Genomic DNA, 15,876 nt, shown 5'->3' with positions numbered 1-15,876 from the left:
CACAACACAAGGTAAACGCACTTTATTCTACAAGCCAACAGTAATTAGTCACCTTAGACGAGGGCGGCGACCCTCACTACAATAAATTATGGCATAAAAAAGATAGGAGGAGTGTACATGTGGCACAGGCACGCTCACTCATACATGTATACACAGTCGTGTTCTGGAGCTGCGGATAGTAATGATGGCATGGGTATATATATACACATCATCTATAGGTATACTCCTGTACACATAGAGCCTGCTGAGCACCGATGGGGGCCACACAACACTACGTAGGCACCTTCCGTGCACCGGTGGGGGCCACGCGACACTACGCAGGTATCTGCTGTGCACCAGTGGGGGCCACACGACACTATGCAGGCACCGGTAGGGGCCATGCGACACTACGCAGGCATCTGCTGTGCACCAGTGGGGGCCACACGACACTATGCAGGCACCGGTAGGGGCCACGCGACACTACGCAGGCACCTGCTGAGCACCGGTGGGGGCCACGTGACACTACACAGGCACATGTATGTGTGGGTACAAGTACATGTATGGCATATCTGATGACCGCACGCCCTCCAGTCATCCTTGTGTACCGCATGTCAGTCTACTTACACTCATAAATAGTTTAGTGTCTCTAGGAGGCACAGTCTTATATACATACGTGTGTGAACAAGACCCTATATACAGCATCACACACATCTACTCGCACCTACTTCTAGGACTCAGCATACTATAGCCGTACGCAGCTGGATTGTGTATACATGGTCATTACGTGCAGCGTATACGGATGTACATAGAGGATGGTATATATGTGATTGACGATGGAACGGATGTCTAGCTGGATATTACTCCTGTGAATGGAGACCTGGAGATCTGCTGGACTGTGGTTAGGGCCATCGCGATAGATTATAAAACGGCTGCTGCAATTTTCCATTATTTTTGTACCTATGTTTTTCTTTTGGACAGAGGGGGAGATCTCTGTTCCCTATAGAGCAAGACAGCCCTAATGAAGGCAGATGAGAAGGAAAGTTAATGGAAAGTTAGCTACAACCAGCTCTCCACCATTCTCCTCTGACATTGATGCTCCACCATCATTAGCAATCTCAAAATGATCACTTCTGTCAAAGAAAGCAGCAGAGGTAGAAACCTGCATATGTTCTGATAATAGGGCGCACAAACAATTCAAGACGTCTTGTCTTACAGCCATATAAAAAAAAAAAATTGTAAAGTCACTGTAAAGTAAAACAATCTGAGGTTCCATCATTGGACATGGATAAGACTGTGCAAACGCTTTAGGCAGGTGTGAAAAAAATGCTGAAAAGATTGCTTTAAAAATACAGAAATGATAATAGTTTATTTTATCAAATAAAATGCAAAGTGAATGGACAAAATGGAAATCTAAATCCCATCAACATTTGGTGACCGCCCTTTACCATCATCGCTTCTTCTTGGTCACTTGCACACAATTTTTGAAGGAACTCGACAGGAGGTTGTTCCAAACATCTTGGAGAACTGACCCCAGATCTTCTGTGTCCTCAGTCCAGAGACCTGCTGACATTTTTCTGCATCCCAGTTCCTATGTTTTCATATATAATTAAGTCTAGTCTTTGTTTCAAAGTGGAAGGTGTTTTTTTTTTTTACTGCAATTCTTACAGGAATACTACTTCAGGCCAGACTTCTCCATACATTAGATTGTGTAGCTGGTCCCCCTAGTTGCTGCCAGTTCTGAGTTGATGGCACTGCTGGACATCTCCTGCTTCCGAAGAGAAGTAAACATGATGTGTCTTTCATCAGCATCACTAAGTTTCTTGGCTGACCAGTCTTCAATGTTGCCCATTTCTTGTTGCTTCTTCAAAGGAGCTTGAACAGCAAATCTTGAAACCACTGTCTGCCTTGAAATCTTTGCCTGGGAGACATCTTGCTGATGCAGCATAACTACCTTGTGTCTTGTTGCTATGCTCAGTCTTCTCATGGTGTATGACCTGTGACATGATACTGTCTTCCACAACCTCACCTTTGTAGCAGGGCTTGTCTATTATTCACCCAATTTTAAGCCTCCTAGACAGCTGTTTATTTTTTAGTTAATGACTTTGTTTCCACCTACATATGAAAATAATGGTCATTAACACCCGTTTGATATAATTGGTCTCTCATACATCTGACTACAGTTCTACAAAATCCCTGATTTTGTACAAGTGTACCTAGTAGAATTAAAGCGGTTGTCCACAACTTTAGAACTGATGATGTCTGATTGATCGGGGTCCAACACCCCCGCCAATTAGCTGTTATTGTCGGCCGGAAGTACTCACGGTGCTGGCCGTCTTCTGATAGTGGCTGATGCAGGGTACTGCACATCCGCCTCCTATCAATTTGAATAGAAAGAGGATGTGTAGTACCGAGCCTTCGGCCACTATCAGGAGACAGCCAGCCCCTCAAGTGATTACTTCTGGTTGGCGATAACAGCTAATCGGCGGGGGTGCCGGGTGTCGGACCCCGATCGATCAGACATTGATAACCTATCCTAAGGATAAGTCATCAATGATAAAGTAGTGGACAACCTCTCTAATGCTCTTTGGAAGGCAAAGGGTTGTCACACCAGATTTAGATTTCTCTTTTGTTCGTTCACTTTACATTTTGTTAATAATAAACTATTAACACTTCTATTTTGAAAGCATTTTTTACCCACCTGCTTAAAACGTTTGATGGTCCTGTATATAGGGGCCTCTAATATTGTTGTGCACTGTGTGTATGTCCAGGAGAAGTCTAACTGCTCCAATGTCACTATCAGGAAATCTCATCCCTGGTGAGTAATAGACGAGAGTCTCCGGAGTACCTCAATGGTCCCCAAGCTGGAGAGCCACAGACCGAAGACCACTAGTGGATGTGTTGCCCCCTTCAGATGGAGACTACACATGGGGGTGAGGAGCGATAAGAAGGACTATGCAGTCCAATTTTGGTGTCAAAGAGTCGTAAATGTTTACCCTTTTTAACTGACCCCACCACTCTAATAAAAAATATGCTCAGCTTAGTGGAAGGGTGCGGTGCTGCCCGCGGATTTACTATAGTTTACACCAGAAACTGGCATAAATTAGTGTGGAAGCTTATGCCCGCTCATATTTGCCCTCATATAAGATGCGGACGTGCGCATATACGTGGCGCAGTTTGCTCCAGAGCTCTGATCTTAGTAAATGTCCCTAATAGTGTACACAGCTCCTGTGCAAAACCATAGATCAGACTGAGCCGCTTCATTTACTATGAAAAATACATCAGAGCAATAAAAACCAATTGGTGACGGGATTCACTGAGAGTGACACCAGCAGCGCACCACCTCCATGTACCTGTATGTCTTGCGTTGAGCATATAATATAATATATGTAGAGACATATATGAGGCGAGTATACGTACTATTATCTGTCTTCTAGAACCACGACGTAGCCTTATTGCACAAATATATGTATAGAGAAATATAGTAAGTGAAGGCCGGGGTCTCCGATTTCTCTATCGGTACACGTATCAATCTGTCTTGCAGGTATCCCTACAACAGTAGCGTTCAGCTTAGATACATGTAGACAATGTCCAGGTTTCTGATCTGCAGATGTTGCGTGAATTCCTTCAGAAACATCAGTTCAATGCACTGGATTCCCAGTTACACCCATTTTAAACAATGGGTGACACCAAAGTCCACAAGGAAGCGAAATCTCCCTCATCGATGACCATTGCACATTACCAACTCAATGGCTGCTTCTATTATAGGTGTAGCAGACCGCACACCTGGACACAGAGGAATCAGCCATGTTGGGGGGTTATACTTCCATTAATAAAGAATGAAGTCTATGAATTATCTAGAAATCAGCGTGACATAAATATATAGCCGACCTCATGAATGACAGTCAGACAACGCACCTTGGTGGCCACGCTGGTTCTTAGGCATTCAATACACCGTATGATCATTAGGCCAAAAAATGGTCATCTCCAAAGTGTCCGGGTGATAGGTCTGAGAGTCAAATACTGTAGTGTCCCCCCTTCTTTACACTATATTAGCTTATATTTTATCAGAGGATAGAAGGAGGATACCACATAAGAGCACTAAGATGGCGTTTCATCCACTCAACGTCATCTGGAGAAGCCTACAAAACTCAAACCAAGTAGGTCCTCAAGTGTCTCTAGTAGATGCCTCCACCACTAGATCCCCATAAGTTCTCTTCCTCAGTGGCCAGGCCCTTCCTGCATCATATATGACGCATATAAGAGCATACATAAGAGGTTACTGGTAATTCTGATCATCACCGGGACCATAGATGTAACCATGATCCTTGTTCTCCAAGATAAAGTTGGTTCGTCTCAAGGTCAACGCATCTCATTTGAGATCTCCATAAGGGATCCGACTCAACGGGACAATAGTGATTTCCTAATGTTACCACCCTCTATAAATAATGTGCAAAAGGAAAAGACGGTCGGGACTGAGGGAGAGTCGTAACCCATCGTGCTCATTTTGCTTAAAAACTAAAAATACTGTACAAGTTCCTTCACAACGTACGGCATGTACCGAACTCCCCTCCTAGTGAAGGCGAAGTGATGTCAGACCGAGGACTACTGTCATGTTAATACAAGATGATGCAGCGTCATGTAGGACGATACTAAAGGACACCAAGTGCATCGGTCATTTGTGGTGCAATATTACCATTCAAGGGTTGAAGTCTTTGTAGAGAAGGGGCAGCTTGTGCTTGAGTGGGTGAGAGGGGCAGAAGGAGACTAGACGGGCAGTGCAGGAAGGAGATTATATTGCTGATTCCAGTATGAAGGGAGGAACTTTGGGTGGAAGTGCGGAAGGCAAGTCCAGCTAAGACTTCTCTAGTCACACTCAAATCTGTCTTCCAGAACAACAAGAAGGCTCCATAATAAAGACCCAAGTCTCTTCCACTGACCCCAGGGTAAATCTTCTCTTTTTCGAAGCCTCAGAGAATTTCCAGCACTGTTTCTATACTAAGTCTTTATCCTATTGAGGTCTCCATTATTACTTGCCCCTTCATTTGCCACTCTACCTCCACTTGCTGCCCCCAACCAGTGTTACACAGATGGGGTCTCAATAATCCCTTGTCCGGCTCCCCCTCCGCCCGCTGCTCCTCCTCCACTTGCCCCGGCCCTATGCCGCCTTTCGCAGTGTCCACGATGTCTCATAAAGCTGTCTCTCCACATAAACTTCTTGGCACACACTTCACACTCGTATGGTTTGACTCCTGTGTGCGTCTTCATGTGCTCAGTTAGGTGATGCTTCATCTTGAACTTTTTCCCGCAGACGGGGCAGTCAAACGGCCGTAGGTTGAGATGCATATTGACGTGGCGATCACGCATACTCTTGTGGGAGAATGCTTTTCCGCAGTGGCATAGGAATATTTTGCCACCTTCTCCTTGGCTTGTCCCAGTTCCTCCTTGCCCAGCTGCACCGTGTCCTGAAGGTAGCAACAGCAACTGGTTTCCTTGCATGTCCAGAGGCAGAAGAGGAGGCCCCTGTGGGTAACAAGGGCCATTGCCAGATGTTTCTTCATACGGCATCCCATCTGAAGGCTCACAGAAATTCACCTGTTCTTCTGGAGCATTGAGAGTGCGGACATCGCTGATACTCAGTTTTTCCTCTTCTTCATCCTCCTCAAGCTCTTCCTCATCCTCTTCCTCCTCCTCACCTTCACATGTCAGTAACAAACCCTGGTGAGGCCGCTCTTTTTTGACAAACACCCAGTGTCTCTGAGGAACAATGCTGGGTCTTCGGTAACTGGAGCAGCTAGCCACTGACGCTTCCTCCCCGGACGGCTCTTCTTCTATGCTGGCTTCTTCTGCTGCTTCGCTTGTGACATCGCTCCGTCTTCTACTCCTGTCTGGTTCTGGTGGCGCCTCACGTGGACTAAAGTAGTTGCTGCTGCTGGGGGACTGGTTCTCACTGGCTCTGCCGGAGTGAGGTTTCTGTGGGGTGGGCCCACGGCTGCTCCCGGCCCCTTCCATGCTGCAGGCGCTGCTGTTGGCACGAGACTCCTTAAGAAGTTCAGAGCACTTGTCCACAACGTGCCACATCTGAAGCACGCTGCCCACTGTCAGGTAATTGACAATCTCATCTGCCAGCATAGTCAAGCGACCCGTGTAGGCAGCGCATAAAACCGCTTCAAATGCCCCAGGATCAACAACACCTGGCAAAGCCACACAGCTCATACCCTTCAACAGCACCTGATCATGGAAGTACGGGGAAGAGGCGGCAAGCACGGCGCGATGAGCCCGGAACACGCGGCCTTGTGCATGGATGGAGACGTCGCACAGCTTCCCTTCTACTCGTTGCTGGTTCAGACTCTCCAGGAGGGAGCTGGCCACATCTGGGAAGTCCACATGGATGAGAGGACCAGCGACGTCCATGATCGCACAGGAGAAGAGTGGGGGCACCTGGCAAGAGACAAAAACATTCACATAAGAACACAGAAATAATGCAGAACTTGTAAGGAGCAATATAAGAAAATATTAAAATCCAGATATCGATTCACCCATCTGCTGCCCATGGGGTCACAATACACTGTATGAACGTATGCTCTTAGGGGCTGTTCACACATCACCTTCTAATCCAACTTACTCTTCTGTAATTCCAAAATACATCTCAGATTCCTGCAGCGGACCCACACTAGGACCAGCCTCACTGTCACTAAACATAGTAACATAGTTTTTAAGGTTGAAGGAAGACTAAGTCCATCTAGTTCAACCCATAGCCTAACATGTTGATCCAGAGCAGCTATTCCTCGGCTGTGGGATATGTGGGAAGTAAGTGGCACACGATTTAATTTTCAATCACATTTTTTCCTTAGTTGTACAGAAAATTTATGTGTAAATCTTCCGCTGCGTGTGAACAAGATTGTGGAAACTCTGGATGGGATGTGGATTTTTTTTTTCTCCCTACTGAAATTCTTTTTAAATCGGACATCTGATGTGCTCTGTGATCAGTGCAGTACGTGTGTGTGTAATATATATACATAAATACATACAGTACAGACCAAAAGTTTGGACACACCTTCTCATTTAAAGATTTTTCTGTATTTTCATGACTATGAAAATTCTACATTCACACTGAAGGCATCAAAACTATGAATTAACACATGTGGAATTATATACTTAACAAAAAAGTGTGAAACAACTGAAAATATGTCTTATATTCTAGGTTCTTCAAAGTAGCCACCTTTTGCTTTGATGACTGCTTTGCACACTCTTGGCATTCTCTTGATGAGCTTCAAGAGGTAGTCACCGGAAATGGTTTTCACTTCACAGGTGTGCCCTGTCAGATTTAATAAGTGGGATTTCTTGCCTTATCAATGGGGTTGGGACCATCAGTTGTGTTGTGCAGAAGTCTAGGGGATACACAGCTGATAGTCCTACTGAATAGACTGTTAGAATTTGTATTATGGCAAGAAAAAAGCAGCTAAGTAAAGAAAAACGAGTGGCCATCATTACTTTAAGAAATGAAGGTCAGTCAGACCGAAAAATTGGGAAAACTTTGAAAGTGTCCCCAAGTGTAGTTGCAAAAACCATCAAGCGCTACAAAGAAACTGGCTCACATGAGGACCGCCCCAAGAAAGGAAGACCAAGAGTCACCTCTGCTTCTGAGGAGAAGTTTATCCGAGTCACCAGCCTCAGAAATCGCAGGTTAACAGCAGCTCAGATTAGAGACCAGGTCAATGCCACACAGAGTTCTAGCAGCAGACACATCTCTTCAACAACTGTTAAGAGAAGACTTTGTGCAGCAGGCCTTCATGGTAAAATAGCTGCTAGAAAACCACTGCTAAGGACAGGCAACAAGCAGAAGAGACTTGTTTGGGCTAAAGAACACAAGGAATGGACATTAGACCAGTGGAAATCTGTGCTTTGGTCGGATGAGTTAGAATTTGAGATCTTTGGTTCCAACCACCGTGTCTTTGTGCGAAGCAGAAAAGGTGAACAGATGGACTCTACATGCCTGGTTCCCACCGTGAAGCATGGAGGAGGAGGTGTGATGGTGTGGGGGTGCTTTGCTGGTGACACTGTTGGGGATTTATTCAAAATTGAAGGCATACTGAACCAGCATGGCTACCACAGCATCTTGCAGTGGCATGCTATTCCATCCGGTTTGCGTTTAGTTGGACCATCATTTATTTTTCAACAGGACAATGACCCCAAACACACCTCCAGGCTGTGTAAGGGCTATTTGACCAAGAAGGAGAGTGATGGGGTGCTACGCCAGATGACCTGGCCTCCACAGTCACCAGACCTGAACCCAATCGAGATGGTTTGGGGTGAGCTGGACTGCAGAGTGAAGGCAAAAGGGCCAACAAGTGCTAAGCATCTCTGGGAACTCCTTCAAGATTGTTGGAAGACCATTTCCAGTGACTACCTCTTGAAGCTCATCAAGAGAATGCCAAGAGTGTGCAAAGCAGTCATCAAAGCAAAAGGTGGCTACTTTGAAGAACCTAGAATATAAGACATATTTTCAGTTGTTTCACACTTTTTCGTTAAGTATATAATTCCACATGTGTTAATTCATAGTTTTGATGCCTTCAGTGTGAATGTACAATTTTCAAAGTCATGAAAATACAGAAAAATCTTTAAAGGAGACGGTGTGTCCAAACTTTTGGTCTGTACTGATATATATATATATATATATATACACACAGCTGATGTCCTCTATGATCAGTGTATATACACACATATATATATATATATACACACACACACACAATGTCCTCCCTCTATGATCACTGCAGTATATATATATATGTGTATACACACGTTATGTCCTCTATGATCAGTGCAGTATATATATACGCACGTGATGTCCTCTATGATCAGTGCAGTATATATATATATATATATATATATATATATATATATATATATATATATACACAGTACAGACCAAAAGTTTGGAAACACCTTCTCATTTAAAGATTTTTTTGTATTTTCATGACTATGAAAATTGTACATTCACACTGAAGGCATCAAAACTATGAATTAACACATGTGGAATTATATACTTAACAAAAAAGTGTGAAACAACTGAAAATATGTCTTATATTCTAGGTTCTTCAAAGTAGCCACCTTTTGCTTTGATGACTGCTTTGCACACTCTTGGCATTCTCTTGATGAGCTTCAAGAGGTAGTCACCAGAAATGGTTTTCAGTTCACAGGTGTGCCCTGTCAGGTTTAATAAGTGGGATTTCTTGCCTTATAAATGGGGTTGGGACCATCAGTTGTGTTGTGCAGAAGTCAGATGGATACACAGCTGATAGTCCTACTGAATAGACTGTTAGAATTTGTATTATGTCAAGAAAAAAGCAGCTAAGTAAAGAAAAACGAGTGGCCATCATTACTTTAAGAAATGAAGGTCAGTCAGTCCGAAAACTTGGGAAAACTTTGAAAGTGTCCCCAAGTGCAGTTGCAAAAACCATCAAGCGCTACAAAGAAACTGGCTTGAAGACCAAGAGTCACCTCTGCTTCTGAGGATAAGTTTATCCGAGTCACCAGCCTCAGAAATCGCAGGTTAACAGCAGCTCAGATTAGAGACCAGGTCAATGCCACACAGAGTTCAAGCAGCAGACACATCTCTACAACAACTGTTAAGAGGAGACTTTGTGCAGCAGGCCTTCATGGTAAAATAGCTGCTAGGAAACCACTGCTAAGGACAGGCAACAAGCAGAAGAGACTTGTTTGGGCTAAAGAACACAAGGAATGGACATTAGACCAGTGGAAATCTGTGCTTTGGTCTGATGACTCCAAATTTGAGATCTTTGGTTCCAACCACCGTGTCTTTGTGCGACGCAGAAAAGGTGAACGGATGGACTCTACATGCCTGGTTCCCACCGTGAAGCATGGAGGAGGAGGTGTTATGGTGTGGGGGTGCTTTGCTGGTGACACAGTTGGGGATTTATTCAAAATTGAAGGCATACTAAACCAGCATGGCTACCACAGCATCTTGCAGTGGCATGCTATTCCATCCGGTTTGCGTTTAGTTGGATCATCATTTATTTTTCTACAGGACAATGACCCCAAACACACCTCCAGGCTGTGTAAGGGCTATCTGACCAAGTGGGAGAGTGATAGGGTGCTACGCCAGATGACCTGGCCTCCACAGTCACCAGACCTGAACCCAATCAAGATGGTTTGGGGTGAGCTGGACCGCAGAGTGAAGGCAAAAGGGCCAACAAGTGCTAAGCATCTCTGGGAACTCCTTCAAGATTGTCGGAAGACCATTTCCAGTGACTACCTCTTGAAGCTCATCAAGAGAATGCCAAGAGTGTGCAAAGCAGTCATCAAAGCAAAAGGTGGCTACTTTGAAGAACCTAGAATATAAGACATATTTCCAGTTGTTTCACACTTTTTTGTTAAGTATATAATTCCACATGTGTTAATTCATAGTTTTGATGCCTTCAGTGTGAATGTACAATTTTCATAGTCATGAAAATACAGAAAAATCTTTAAATGAGAAGGTGTGTCCAAACTTTTGGTCTGTACTGTATGCACGTGATATCCTCTATGATCAGTGCAGTATATATATATATATATATATATATATATATATATATATATATATATATATATATATATATATATATATATATACACACACACGTGATGTCCTCTATGATCAGTGCAGTATATATATATATATATACACGCGATGTCCTCTGTGATCAGTGCAGTGTATATATATATATATATACATACACACATATACATATATATATATATATATATATACATACATACATACATACACATACACGTGATGTCCTCTATGATCAGTGCAGTATATGTACAGTCATGGCCAAAAGTTTTGAGAATGACACCAAAATTATATTTTCACATGATCTGCTGGCCTCTGGTTTTTATTAGTGTTTGTCTGATGTTTATATCACATACAGAAATATAATTGCAATCATATTATGAGGACCAATAGGTTATATTGACAGTTAGAATGAGTTAATGCAGCAAGTCAATATTTGCAGTGTTGCCCCTTCTTCTTCAAGACCTCTGTAATTCTCCCTGGCATGCTCTCAATCAACTTTTGGACCAAATCCTGACTGATAGCAGTCCATTCTTGCATAATCAATGCTTGCATTTTGCCAGAATTTGTTGGTTTTTGTTTGTCCACCCGTCTCTTGATGATTGACCACAAGTTCTCAATGGGATTAAGATCTGGGGAGTTTCCAGGCCATGGACCCAAAATCTCTATGTTTTGTTCCATGAGCCATTTTGTTATCACTTTTGCTTTATGGCAAGGTGCTCCATCATGTTGGAAAAGGCATTTTTGGGCGCCAAACTGCTCTTGGACGGTTGGGAGAAGTTGCTCTTGGAGGACATTCTGGTACCATTCTTTATTCATGGCTGTGTTTTTAGGCAAGACTGTGAGTGAGCCGATTCCCTTGGCTGAGAAGCAACCCCACACATGAATGGTTTCAGGATGCTTTACAGTTGGCATGAGACAAGACTGGTGGTAGCGCTCACCTCTTCTTCTCCGAATAAGCTGTTTTCCAGATGTCCCAAACAATCGAAAAGGGGATTCATCAGAGAAAATGACTTTGCCCCAGTCCTCAGCAGTCCACTCCTTGTACCTTTTGCAGAATATCAGTCGGTCCCTGATGTTTTTTCTGGAGAGAAGTGGCTTCTTTGCTGCCCTCCTTGAAACCAGCCCTTGCTCAAAGAGTCCCCGCCTCACAGTGCGTGCAGAAGCACTCACACCAGCCTGCTGCCATTCCTGAGCAAGCTCGGCACTGCTGGTAGTCCCATCCCGCAGCTGAAACAGTTTTAAGATATGGTCCTGGCGCTTGCTGGTCTTTCTTGGGCGCCCTGGAGCCTTTTTCACAACAATGGAAGCTCTCTCCTTGAAGTTCTTGATGATGCGATAGATTGTTGACTGAGGTGCAATCTTTGTAGCTGCGATACTCTTCCCTGTTAGGCCATTTTTGTGCAGTGCAATGATGGCTGCACGTGTTTCTTTAGAGATAACCATGGTTAACTGAAGAGAAACAATGATACCAAGAACCAGCCTCCTTTTAAAGTGTCCAGTGATGTCACATTCTTACTTAATCATGACTGATTGATCGCCAGCCCTGTCCTCATCAACACCCACACCTGTGTTAATGGATCAATCACTAAAACGATGTTAGCTGCTCCTTTTAAGGCAGGACTGCAATGATGTTGAAATGTGTTTTGGGGGTTAAAGTTCATTTTCTGGGCAAATATTGACTTTGCAAGTACAGTAATTGCTGTTAAGCTGATCACTCTTTGACATTCAGGAGTATATGCAAATTGCCATTACAAAAAATGAAGCAGTAAACTTTGGAAAAATTAATATTTGTCTCATTCTCAATACTTTTGGCCATGACTGTATATATATATATATACACATACATTTGATGTCCTCTATGATCAGTGCAGTATATATATATATATATATATATATATATATATATATATATATATATATATATATATATATATATATATATATATATATATATATATATATATATATATACATACATTTGATGTCCTCTATGATCAGTGCAGTAATATATATATATATATATACACACACGTGATGTCCTCTATGATCAGTGCAGTATATATATATATATATATATATACACACGTGATGTCCTCTATGTTCAGTGCAGTATATATATATATACACGTGATGTCCTCTATGATCAGTGCAGTATATATAATATATATATACTGCACTGATCATAGAGGACATCACGTGTGTGTGTGTGTATATATATATATATATATATATATATATATATATATATATATATATATATATATATATATATATACACACACGTGATGTCCTCTATGATCAGTGCAGTATGTATATATATATATATATATATATATATATATATATATATATATATATATATATACAGTACAGACCAAAAGTTTGAACACACCTTCTCATTTAAAGATTTTTCTGAATTTTCATGACTTTGAAAATTGTACATTCACATTGAAGGCATCAAAACTATGAATTAACACATGTGGAATTATATACTTGACAAAAAAGTGTGAAACTACTGAAAATATGTCTTATATTCTAGGTTCTTCAAAGTAGCCAACTTTTGCTTTGATGACTGCTTTGCACACACTTGGCATTCTCTTGATGAGCTTCAAGAGGTAGTCACCGGAAATGGTCTTCCAACAATCTTGAAGGAGTTCCCAGAGATGCTTAGCACTTGTTGGCCCTTTTGCCTTCACTCTGCGGTCCAGCTCACCCCAAACCATCTCGATTGGGTTCAGGTCTGGTGACTGTGGAAGCCAGGTCATCTGGCGTAGCACCCCATCACTCTCCTTCTTGGTCAAATAGCCCTTACACAGTCTGGATGGTCATTGTCCTGTTGAAAAATAAATGATGGTCCAACTAAACGAAAACCGGAAGGAATAGCATGCTGCAGCAAGATGCTGTGGTAGCCATGCTGGTTCAGTATGCCTTCAATTTTGAATAAATCCCCAATCCCACAAAGACACGGTGGTTGGAACCAAAGATCTCAAATTTGGACTCATCAGACCAAAGCACAGATTTCCACTGGTCTAATGTCCATTCCTTGTGTTCTTTAGCCCAAACAAGTCTCCTCTGCTTGTTGCCTGTCCTTAGCAGTGGTTTCCTAGCAGCTATTTTACCATGAAGGCCTGCTGTACAAAGTCTCCTCTTAACAGTTGTTGAAGAGATGTGTCTGCTGCTAGAACTCTGTGTGGCATTGACCTGGTCGCTAATCTGAGCTGCTGTTAACCTGCGATTTATGAGGCTGGTGACTCAGATAAACTTATCCTCAGAAGCAGAGGTGACTCTTGGTCTTCCTTTCCTGGGGCGGTCCTCATGTGTGCCAGTTTCTTTGTAGCGCTTGATCGTTTTTGCAACTGCACTTGGGAACACATTCAAAGCTTGCCCAATTTTTCGGACTGACTGACCTTCATTTCTTAAAGTAATGATGGCCACTCGTTTTTCTTTACTTAGCTGCTTTTTTCTTGCCATAATACAAATTCTAACAGTCTATTCAGTAGGACTATCTGCTGTGTATCCACCAGACTTCTGCACAACACAACTGATGGTCCCAACCCCATTTATAAGGCAAGAAATCCCACTTATTAAACCTGACAGGGCACACCTGTGAAGTGAAAACCATTTCCGGTGACTACCTCTTGAAGCTCATCAAGAGAATGCCAAGAGTGTGCAAAGCAGTCATCAAAGCAAAGGGTGGCTACTTTGAAGAACCTAGAATATAAGACATAATTTCAGTTGTTTCACACTTTTTTGTTAAGTATATAATTCCACATGTGTTAATTCATAGTTTTGATGCCTTCAGTGTGAATGTACAATTTTCAAAGTCATGAAAATACAGAAAAATCTTTACATGAGAAGGTGTGTCCAAACTTTTGGTCTGTACTGTATATACACACGTGATGTCCTCTATGATCAGTGCAGTATATATATATATATATATATATACACACACGTGATGTCCTCTATGATCAGTGCAGTATATATATATATATATATACACACACACGTGATGTCCTCTATGATCAGTGCAGTCTATATATATATATATATATATATATATATATATATATATATATATATATATATATATATATATATATATACACACACACACGTGATGTCCTCTATGTTCAGTGCAGTATATATATATATATATATACACACACGTGATGTCCTCTATGTTCGGTGCAGTATATATATATACACGTGATGTCCTCTATGATCAGTGCAGTATATATATATATATATATACACACACACGTGATGTCCTCTATGATCAGTGCAGTCTATATATATATATATATATATATATATATATATATATATATATATATATATATATATATATATATATATATATATATACACACACACACGTGATGTCCTCTATGTTCAGTGCAGTATATATATATATATATATACACACACGTGATGTCCTCTATGTTCGGTGCAGTATATATATATACACGTGATGTCCTCTATGATCAGTGCAGTATATATATATATATATATACACACACGTGATGTCCTCTATGTTCGGTGCAGTATATATATATATATACACGTGATGTCCTCTATGTTCAGTGCAGTATATATATATATATACACACACACGTGATGTCCTCTATGTTCAGTGCAGTATATATATATATATAGTAGTGTGATGTATCATCCCTGTCGGCTGTGGACGGCGCAGCCTCCTCTCTCCCCACAATACACCCGGGCTATGGACCGGCTGGGGCAGAGGATGCTCCCGGTCCCCCGTGTCACACAGCCGCGCCCCCTCAGCTCCGCCGCCGCACACGCAGCGCACACACCGATAATAATCGCACACGACAGATTATCTCACCCCAGGACTGTGTCTCGCTGTCTCTTTAACACCCTCTGTGTCTCAGGCCTCCTTAGGCTCCGCCCCTTCGTTAAGGGCCGGCGCCTCAACCCATGCGAAGAATTAGCAAACTCAGCCGACAAAAAAAGCTTTAGCCTTTAACGCCGCAGTCACAGCAGAGGTCTCCTCGGATTGGTCGCTGGGAGCCGTAGGACGCGCCCCTTTTTGTTCCAGGCGACCTCGTCTGAGGGGGGCTTGAGAGACTATCGCGATTGGTTCGCTGGTCTGTCAATCAAAAATACAGCGTCCGTCCGGGCTTGTGATTGGCTGAGGAGCTAAATAGAGGGCTTTGTGTGACTCCAGACATGTAATATAGGTGTACGGCCGCTGTCTGGCCGTGACTGTGCTGTGATAACGTTATGTAGGTCACACACCGCCCTGCTGAGAATACACGTACACAGCTCGGGCTGACCCGTCTGGCACAGCCTAA

The 15,876-nt window shown here is 42.5% G+C and overlaps 1 protein-coding gene across 1 annotated transcript; it reads right to left on the bottom strand.

The window, feature by feature from the left end:
- ZBTB22 (zinc finger and BTB domain containing 22) lies at nucleotides 1-15,550 on the bottom strand. The gene is made up of 2 exons (XM_073641965.1): nucleotides 15,408-15,550; nucleotides 1-6,417 (listed from the first exon to the last, which is right to left on the bottom strand). The coding sequence occupies exon 2, from the start codon at nucleotides 6,388-6,390 to the stop codon at nucleotides 5,059-5,061; it is 1,332 nt and encodes a 443-aa protein (XP_073498066.1). The 5' UTR covers nucleotides 6,391-6,417; nucleotides 15,408-15,550; the 3' UTR covers nucleotides 1-5,058.
- Between the last annotated feature and the right edge of the window lie 326 nt (nucleotides 15,551-15,876).

The sequence above is a fragment of the Phyllobates terribilis genome, unplaced genomic scaffold, assembly GCF_046119375.1.
Source record: "Phyllobates terribilis strain yellow unplaced genomic scaffold, ASM4611937v1 Scaffold_7__3_contigs__length_470593459, whole genome shotgun sequence".
Classification (NCBI taxonomy): Eukaryota; Metazoa; Chordata; class Amphibia; order Anura; family Dendrobatidae; genus Phyllobates; species Phyllobates terribilis.
Note: the sequence above shows the minus strand (reverse complement) of the source record. Positions and strands in the feature narration are given on the sequence as shown.

Coding starts and splice junctions, on each gene's coding strand:
- ZBTB22 (XM_073641965.1), bottom strand. CDS start 6,390: ATGGACGTCGCTGGTCCTCTCATCCATGTGGACTTCCCAGATGTGGCC.